General features: G+C 41.9%; 1 protein-coding gene and 1 long non-coding RNA gene across 3 annotated transcripts; one reads left to right on the plus strand and one right to left on the minus strand.

Moving 5' to 3' along the window:
* Positions 1-354: 354 nt before the first annotated feature.
* On the minus strand, positions 355-4,551 carry erlec1 (endoplasmic reticulum lectin 1). Of its 2 annotated transcripts, none has more exons than XM_053875137.1 (15): positions 4,497-4,551; positions 4,250-4,425; positions 4,076-4,180; positions 3,478-3,558; positions 3,281-3,358; positions 2,835-2,898; positions 2,714-2,760; positions 2,421-2,644; positions 2,197-2,338; positions 1,971-2,132; positions 1,741-1,800; positions 1,310-1,434; positions 1,165-1,242; positions 1,013-1,088; positions 355-933 (listed from the first exon to the last, which is right to left on the minus strand). In XM_053875137.1, exons 2-15 carry the CDS (start codon positions 4,385-4,387, stop codon positions 862-864), a joined length of 1,452 nt encoding a protein of 483 aa, XP_053731112.1. In that variant the 5' UTR covers positions 4,388-4,425; positions 4,497-4,551; the 3' UTR covers positions 355-861. The 2 variants fall into 2 exon arrangements, with proteins under 2 accessions (XP_053731112.1, XP_053731111.1); XM_053875136.1 differs by having other exon boundaries at positions 2,835-2,901.
* LOC128764885 (uncharacterized) lies at positions 4,454-5,786 on the plus strand. Its single transcript, XR_008415806.1, has 3 exons — positions 4,454-4,794; positions 5,331-5,559; positions 5,695-5,786. It is a non-coding gene; the product is annotated as an uncharacterized LOC128764885 (long non-coding RNA).
* Positions 5,787-9,967: the final 4,181 nt, after the last annotated feature.

Here is a 9,967-nt window from a genome sequence, read left to right on the forward strand (position 1 = left end):
GCGTCAGACGCGTCTATTGAATGTGTACGTCATCAGGTTGGAGTAACCAATCAGAACGCGAGCTCTTCTCTGCGTCACAAAAGACGATGCGGATTTGTTTAAATGCGTTTTCTGGCCTGGGGTTCATTGTCCTGTAACAGAATTGAGTCAGACATTTCATTAGAACTAGTCCGGAGTCATTATTCCTCTCGTTTCACCTTGAACATAATCGCTCAATTTTCTTAGCGCCATCTGGTGGCCGTACTTCGACATAACAACGAAACTGCGAGTGAGGTCACGATATAGAAATGAACTTAAGCAAGTATATTGCACATATGACATTCATTTCTGGCCATAAAACAACGGAGACACGAGTGTAAAGTTTATTTAATTTGCTGTAAAATCCTCCAGATCATACAGTAGTGATCAGTTCCCTTCATGAAACCTTTAACACCAGGCTGCATTCTCACGGTGAAACACCTCCATTCAAGTTTCAAAGCAACGTCGCCTCTATAGCTTAAGTTATACATTCATTCAATAAAACAGCATCTATTCATCTCACACACACAAATCACCACAATCATGCTTTTGATGATTTCCTGATAAACCCGTGAATCCTCACCACCTGCCTTGAATCAACGCAGACTAAAGCAGAATTAAATCCTTCGCAGAGTAGAACGTCTCTCTGGCTGAATCCAGCCGTGATACCGCACCGGCCTTCGCAAGGCTGGTGGGTCCCGGCGTCCGTGCAACAAGAAGTCCGTCAGGCTTCATCTTCACCAACAGTTTGTTGCACGCACTGCTGGCATTTGGTGCAGCACCGTGGGCCTCTCTTATCCTCCACCACACAGCAGTTCATCTGCTCACTGCTCTGTTTTGTGGCTAGCTGGTGAGCGACAGCAGTCCATATTCATCAGCCGTGTCAAGAATCCTACATATCACTGGGGACTCTACCTGAAAAAACCCCAACATAACACAGATTACTCAACTTCAACAGCTAATAGATAGATACATAGAATATTAAATCACTCACCCCAAGGATGTACTGGCAGGTCTGAGGCTCCAGCATGTACACTGTCACAGCATGGGGGGACTCCGACTCCTTGCATCTACAAAAAAAAAAAAAAAATTTCTCACATGCACTGACTTGAGGCAACAGGCACATGATACGTCCAGATTACTCACTTGAGTTTGACGATGACTTGTCTGGGTTTCCCAGTCAAATCGCACGTGTCTCCGTGGCCGTAAAAGTGGGAAACAAGCCTGCAGTGAAATTCACATCATTGGCAACGCTTCGCCAAACCGATCACCGATTTTACCGACTACATACTTGACTTTCTGAGCTCCATCGTTCTTCAGCTGGTAGGTTCGAGCCACGTTTTTCTGAGCCCAGTCAATATGTTCCTCTGCGTTCCAGCTGCCGACCACTACGATGTTCTTTCCTTGCTCTTTATCCTGAGAAAATCAACAGAATTCTGATGTAGATGACTTTATTATCACCGTCTTCTTTTTGGTATTCCCCATCAGGGGTTGCCACAACATGCCGGTCCAAACCGTCTGGTCACCCTAACCTTGTCGCTACACTTCACCAGTTGTTCTTCAGACATTCCTTATGCAGTCCTGGTCACTTCAGAAAACAACCTCAGTGTCTCTCAGTGTGACTCCTAACTCAGCCTCCTCAAGACTAACTTCCACTGAATAACGTTGTCAATAACTTCCTTTCATGACAGAGAATTATCAAACAAACCAAATGCGACTCACCTCATGGTACTGGTGGACATGTTTCCCATAACAGAATTCGTATTTCCACCATCCAACCCCCTGTAACAGATCCATTGGCTTGCATGTCACAGTGGCTCAATTCAGCATTTATATAGACAGCTACAACCGATGTACACGCTTGGCTATGTCAGTGACCATTGACCTGCTGAACCAAAAGTGCCGCAGCAATACTGTTGCCAATTCAGTAGTTAGGTTTCAGTCCTCCTCACCCCGTGTAAGCAGTACGATCCACTTAGGAACTCCTTGATGAGCTGGTCGTCCGTCAGGCGAGAGATGAGAGTCGTTCCCACGGCAACCTGAGACTGGCCGCCTACAGCCATGGGCTTGTGAGAGGAAGTGAAGCCCTCCTCTTTGAGTGTTGTGGTCTCTTCCTGTGAAACAAAGGCAGGGTGTTCAGGGACATTTTCAGCTTTCAAATCGACAGTGGAATCTTACCTCTCTGGTTTCCGACTCAGGACTCAACAGATCTTTGAATTGCTCCTGTTGCAGCTTGTCCAACTGAGACAGGCCGCGGGGCCGCATCGGTGAGTCGGCTAAAGAGTGACAAAATATGGGGTTCACTGGCGATGTCTTGAACCTGGAGAGAAAACATCATCAGTGACATTGTTGGTATGCAAACACATGGTGCTTTGTTTCTGAAGCAGTAGTAGGAGACTTGCGTGTATTTTGGATGAGAACAGAGCAGTGGCGTTAGCACCACCACCTCGTATCGACAAGTCTGGACCTCAGCAACAGACAGGATCTCATGCTTCGCCTCTGGGTGGCAGACGTAAAGCACGGACGTGGACCTGGGCTTGTTCTTCTCCAGCAAACAAGGCGTTCCGTTTCCCATTTCCATGGAAAAATATGGCGTGAGCTGACCTTCGATATTCTTCGACTGCACCTACACTCACAAGAGATTTAAGAATGAAAATAAAGCACAGAACTACTCGAGAACAAGATTGAGACAGACCTCTGCTTCAGATGAAGATTTCAGTTTCTCCTCGTCTTTGACACTGTCTGGAAATAGAAAGCAAATCCTTGAATAAATATAAAAACAACATGTGAGATGATTTAAAAACGTACCAATTTACCTTGATCAGTACTTTGGACTTTTTGTGCTGCGTTTCCAAGGAAATACTCCTGAACACTTATTTTCTGCTGATTCAAATATGATTAGATCACATGAAACTGAATGGTGGAGACGTCACTATGACAAACATAGTATAGTAAGTATGATGTGAAGTTTGATTCACTAGACACAGACTTTTAGCCAGGAGGACGTCTGGGCGTCTGCAAAACATGAAAAAATGGACACCAGATTCCCGACCTTAGCTTGGCCGCCGGATTACGCTGGTATATGGCTGGTAAATGGCGACATCTGGCAGCCAAGCTACGGTTGAGAATCGGGCGTCCATTTTTTCCATGTTTTGCAGACACCCTCCTAGCTGGAAGCCCGACAAACAGCATTAAAAATAATAAGATGGATGGAAACTAAACAAACACAATGACAGCGACTTTATCTACCGCTAACACCGACCTGTCCGGTCTCCTTCTCTTCATGATACTGCCGAACATGTTTGCCATGACAGACTTCATACGTCCAATAAGACTCAATCTGGAAGAAGAGGAAGTTTACAGCTCACTTACAGTTCATGCAACACTGGAAACCAATCCCTTGTGTATTTGTCAGAGCTTGAAGATAGCAGAAAAATAGGCACAACAGAAATGGATTACTCTGTATGAGCAGGTGCTTCGTTTGAAAAGTGGCTCCAGTAGTTCGCCTGGGCTGAGTCCGTTGTACAGTCTTTCATCACTCTGGGGAGACAGAAATGAAAATGAAATCCAAGCCATGCACAAAAAGCATGTAAATACTTATTAATAGTTTGTGATGTTCAATTTTTGATACATCTAAAATAAAAAAAAGCTTGCTGATGCTTTCACTGTAGTATTGCATCTTAGATGATTCATATCTGACCATTTTTGGACTGTAGGAGGAAACCGGAGTGCACAGTGGAATCCACCAAAAACACAGGGAAAACACACAGTACAATTCAATTTCATTTCCACAGAAACTAGGACACAAGTTCACTCCAGACTCAGAGGTGTGGGTGTGTGTGTAAGTGAGCCCTGCAGTGGACTGGCATTGAATCAGACATGTCTCCATCCAGTAGCAAGAACATTGGGATCCAGATCAGCGCGGGAAATGAATCAAGGTCAGAATGGACTCATATATGGGTATTGTGCCAAGATATGTGTCGGCAAAATGTTTCCTCCAGCTTGCAATACACTGCCAAACAAAGTTTTTTTAAAAAAAGGCAATGCACATTCTGACCTCATCTGTGGTTGGCGGCGACGGAAGGATGCACTTGTACTTCTCCTTCTCTGTTGTCGTCATTATGACAAAGCTGTCTTCCTTGTACAGTGAACTTGAAGTTGGCTACAAAGAAGAGAAGATGAGTAGTAGCTCATGACACCAACACAAGTCTGACTGAGTGAGGAATCCCACCAGAGTATCTTCGGGGCCTGACCAGGATATTTTAAAGGCGATTTCATCTGTGAAAGGAGGATATCCGTCTCCGTTGGCTGAAGCGCCGAAGAAGACTGTCAGCAGTCCGCAGACAAGCATCGGCAGAAGCCCGGCCATCGTCTCCCCTGCGGCCGCGGAGCTCCTTCAGTCACAGCCTGCGGTTGGACACGCAGTTTGACAGTGGCAATATCAAAATGAATTTCTCCTTAAGACGTAAGGTTCTTACTTGCGATGCAGATGTCAACACAGCGCAACCAGGAAGTGACGTATTAAAACGCCACGTCATCTTTTCCTGCTCCAAATAATAACAGCGCCACTCAGTGGAAACATTAGAAATGGCAGAGTTGTGTCGCCATCTCTCTTTTTAAATGGCGAAACAGTTTAGGTGATATCAAACTAAGATGCGTTTGTTGAACTATGTTTGTATATTGTTTTCCGTTATTCATTGCTTACCTGCTAAATGAAGGCGAGCACCTGCGTGAAAACTGAACATAAACGACTCAAGACGTCACCAAAACCACAAGGTAAGAGGACACAATTTTGTTGCAGTTTGGCAAAGAAACTTTGTATTTGTTTAACTAGAGGCAACTCATCCCATAATTAAAACGATATCTATTTTCCCGTATCTCTGCCTTTTAATTCAAGCATTTGAATGGAAAGTGTGGAGAAGCCTCCTGCCGTCAGGTCAAGACAATTAGTTCATGAAGACACCATTATTATTTGTATTCATAAGTGTTAAATATGATCATAAAATGTCACACAGAGAAACAACACATATAACAGGATAACTTGGAAAAACATCTGTGCAAAAACTGTGTATGAAATTTGTGTTTGAAAAGGAGGCAGACATTTTTATTAACTCATATTGTCAGACGATCTTGAACTGAAAATGAAATGGGACGGACAAAATATTGACAGCAAAATTAGAAAATGCTTGTCTTTGTTATGGCACCAGTTGTTTCTGTTCTTTTGAATGATTTGTATATTTGAACACTGATTTTTATATTTGCATTCATGTAGAAATTGAATTGACCTTGATGAACTGCGTTTCTTTTTCTAGACAAAGGCACTGGAACAGGGTGTTTTCCTACCTGTTGGCGGCGCTGTTGAACTAGAAATGGACTGCCCAAGCAGGACACATGAAAGATTCCAAGACAAAGAGTCAGCGATGAGCTGCAAAAAAAGAACCTGGGAGAACAGGGATGATGCAATTGGAACGAACATCTCACCAAATCCTCAGTCATGTCTGTTCATCTTTCAAAGGTGTTGAACAGCTGGACATAAACCTGGTGAGTATGGACATCCTCAGACACAGCTAAATAGCATTTAGGTGGACTTGATCGTGCATATTTTAACGTGAGTTTTGAAAGGTGTTCTTAGTGAGTCAGAAACCTCTCATGTGAAATGTTAAAGATTCTCTCCAGGAGCAAAGGATGTGGATCTAAACTGCAAAAGAGCCGGCTTCACTTCACCAGCATCTCTTACATGCTCACCAAATGTTGGAAAACAATAAAAACAGATCAGAATTAATAATAAAAATGTGACTTACAAACCATTTGATGGCTCAATAAATTATATTATTTGGATATTCTATAAGCCCTATAGATTTATATAGGATTATTTTCAGTATCCAACCCAACTTTGTTGTACTCCCTGGATTACAGCTTCGACTTGAGTTTAACATCTAGCTTGCCTGTCGGAAAGGATGTTGAATAAAGCAAAGGATAGATTCCTAATAATATAGGATGCATATGCATCTTTCAAGCTCAATATCAATTGGGTCTACAAGTGAAGAAATATAACTGAAAATTGTGAGTGAGATCCGGGAGGAGGGGGGTCTTGATTCAGATTGAAATTCTTGGACATAAATTTGATTTGAATTTTCTGTGCTAATAAATTGGTATTTTTTGCACAACAACAAACAAAGCAACTGACGGTCTGCGTCATCATACTCCACGTCGATACTTTCAAGCGTGCGCGTGTGAATTAATCGATCCGACTTAGAGACTGGTCTATTCCTAGTTGTGCATCTGTGAAAGCCTTTTATCATTTTCAGACATCTCAATTCTGTTTGGATTATTTGAATGTTTCTGTCTGGATTTCCCAAAAGCACTTTCTAATGAGGCTACAAACAGTGGAGGGAGGCACAAGGTTGTGTCTTTATTTTTACTCGGGTCTCTGTATAATCTCGCCAGAAACCTGAGTGATGGGCGCCCACCTTGAACTGGATACTTTGAAAAGAGCCGTTTCATTTATTTCCCTTCCATCCGTGGAGGGAGGCTAATTTGCATAGACGTCGTTCACAAACTTTCACCTAATGCATAATTGATACAACTGTCACTTCCCCGGCCATAATAGCGTCTTCCCAAACGCAGAGGAGGGAAATGAATCCTGGCATTTGAAGTTCCCAGGCGAGATTGAGACGTCTCCGGAGCTGCCACCTTAAAACGCATATCAATCGTGTCAGATCAATATCGTCACTGTGGTTGGATTTCTTCATCTCCATCATCATCGATTTGTCAATTGAGATTCAAAGTGGCATCATCATGGTGATTTTTCGTGGCAAATTTGCTGTTATCTGAGGGACATTTTCCGGCACACCTTGAAGTGATTCATGCTGATTTGAATAACTGCGAGTGTTCCTCAGCAGGAGCAGAGTGCCGGAACACTTTGTCTGCTTCCTATTGTGCATTATCAAGTGTGATGGAGCAAAACTGTGTGTGCGCACCATGCCACGGCCCATAGTAAACACTGCCAACATGAACACTGTTAAATTACACTGCTGGAGAAGAAAAGCTTGTTTTTTTAAAAGGCACCAAAATATTGTTTCATCTCTGGACTTGGAGAACAAACATGCCACTTAAATGAAAGCCGTTCGGAGAAGACCAAGTTGTGAAATGCAGTACTAAATCAGAGTGAGTCTTTTCCCCCCCATACGTGTAGACTGAAGACTGAACCTTGCTTCTTCGTGTCTAATAGTGATGGGTTGATCAGGTTTCATGAAACAGTAGTGATGATACAGTGTCCTAATTTCCAATGCTCAGTAGGTGGTGCTCTTGGTTAAAACGGATTTTACTGACATAATTGTTCTTTACCTCAATCCATTTTCCACTGCTATCCAAACATTGGATACCGGTGCACTATTTGGAACCAAGAGGCACACGCTCCCAGATACCTCCTCTGGCTCTTGAGGTGTTTCTAGGTCAACTGAGAGTCATCGTCTCTGGGTCCGCCCCAGGGAATCCTCCTAGTTGGGCGTGCTGTCGAATAAAAAATGCCCAAGTCACTTGCTGTTCCTTTCATATGGATTCCTGGAGGAAAACAATGTCTTGTTCCCAAAAATACACTCCTTCAAATAGCTCCTCCAGTATCACATGTTCATATCCTGCTGCATGTAGTTGTGTCTGATCTTGTGGTTCTGGTCTTCTACTGTTTGAAGCAACCTTTTTAAACAGTATGATCATTCTCTAAGAGAAACTATGTGCCACCGCAGGTTCTTATTTTTAGCAGTTATTTGCAGAGGGAGCCGAAGATCTGGTTGCCACACACTTCTATCACTCCAGACACCTGCGTCTCATCCCTCCTCATCACCTTTGCACCTCTCACTTTGTGTTGTGAGGCACTTAAATAGCCCTAATAAACTTAAGTTTACAAGTAAAAAATCAGCTTCCTCGCTTATCTATCAAAAACAAGAAAAAAAAAACCTGGGCAGTTTTTAAATCCTGTGCATGGCAAAAACAGGTTTTAAGAAAGAAAATAAAATATTGTCATTAAATGTTTGATTTGTATTCACCTATGAAGAATAATATTGACAAACAAATGATAAAAAACAAATCTTCATCTTGTTTAATAGGATATGGCAGCTACATTTTGCTATTTTCCAAACAACCTCTCAACTTAATAAATGGTTTTAGAATTCTTGCCAAGCAAAAGTTGCTTATTATGTTGGAAAATAGTTTTTGCAGGAATCAAGGAGTGTTTGGCTTGTTCGTAGTTTGGTGGTTGGTTCGTGTACAAGATCAAATAGAACCAACACACGGGCATTTGAATTCCTTTGCATATTTAACCTGTCAGCCATCGAAGTTTTGCCAAAGTTTTAACTTCCCTACTGTCAATTACTGGGTAAACAGTGTTAGATGTAAACACACGGGCGAAAAAAAACAACAACAGGTTGAAAGAATATTGACAGGTTGGTTTCACACTGCCTCTTCTCCAAATGGCACGGAGATTCTGACCTTTCCATTATCTCAGTGCTGTTGAGAGATGACCTTTGTGTGCTGGATCACGCAGTGGACGTGTTCAGGGACCGATAGACCCCTAGTGGTGCTCGAGCCCTGGCCCTTTTTCCGCGCATGTAAAAAGTGCCCCTTCTGGAGCCCATTATTATCATTATTATTATTATTAAACACACGCTAAATTGCCTTGTTATTCAGTTTTATAGTGTCAAATGGCTCACTATCAACAGAGGCCAATCTCCAACCTTCATGTACTTGGGGATGTGCTCTCACCACTAGTAATGGGTAGGTGAGGAATCATGGAATATTGTTGCAGGGTTCATGAAACAGTGTCCTAATCTTCAGAGGACAGTAGATGGCGCTTTTGCTTTAGAAATGACATTGTTTCGTGAAGCCTCATCATTCCTTCAATGCTGTGCCATGAAACCTCATCTACCCGTCACTTAACACTATATCGCAACAGATACATTGAAGTCCATTATTTCAGTGATTCAATTGCATTCTTTGTTTTATATCAACAACTATAAAATGTGTGTAAAACATACCAATGAACCGATCCACCACTACTACCACCACCACCAAAAACAACTGCAACAACAACATGGCTTTTTCAACAGCATTGTATGACATGAATTAAAAATGGAATGACATGGCTTCAATTCACTATAAATCTCAAGAATTTTTGATAAATTTCAAATTTCTGTTTAGTATGTTTGCATTGTTTGCATCACATTTTTCTCTATCTGTAATGAGTTTTATGTAATAATTTGGTAATTACTTATTCATATATTATTAACATATAATGGCGATACTGCTTAACACTCCCCATACTCCTCCCTGAATCTCATGGTACACTTCCTTATTTGGCTGTAAAAAGTAGTTTGCAGGTGAGATTGATGCTCCTCCTAATCAATAAATTGAAATTCTTAATAATATTTAGGGCTATTGGCGAGATAGTTTGCCGTCATACTTGAGGACAACGTATAGCGTTGTTCATAAAAAAAAAAAAAAAAAAAAAACACACCCCATTGAATTTCCCTTCTAGTCATTTTCAATGTTTCAGTTGCAGTGCTTTCTGCTCCTCACTACATGGACCAAACTGAACCTTCAATTATTCATACATTTCAGAATTTGTGGTCTATAAGGTCTATAAGCTAAATATTATATCTCGCAGCACTTGAACAACAACTTGTTTGAGTTTTGACTAACATTGTGCTGCGAGCTGCGTAACGTTAGTCAAGATTCCAAGATAACTTTGCTGCTTGACATTTTCATGTCGATGGAGGCAATGACTAAACCTTGAGGGAAAATAAAAGAAAACGCCCACTTCAAATCTGTTCTCACAGCTTTCTCTGGGGGGGTTGTGAAACTTACTAAATCAATAAACTTGTGATATCGCTCTCAGTTTGTAGGAGAGACCTGAGGGAGTTGCTGAAGAAGGAAGACAGTTGAGTTGAAAACG

This window comes from Synchiropus splendidus, chromosome 9, assembly GCF_027744825.2.
Source record: "Synchiropus splendidus isolate RoL2022-P1 chromosome 9, RoL_Sspl_1.0, whole genome shotgun sequence".
Classification (NCBI taxonomy): Eukaryota; Metazoa; Chordata; class Actinopteri; order Syngnathiformes; family Callionymidae; genus Synchiropus; species Synchiropus splendidus.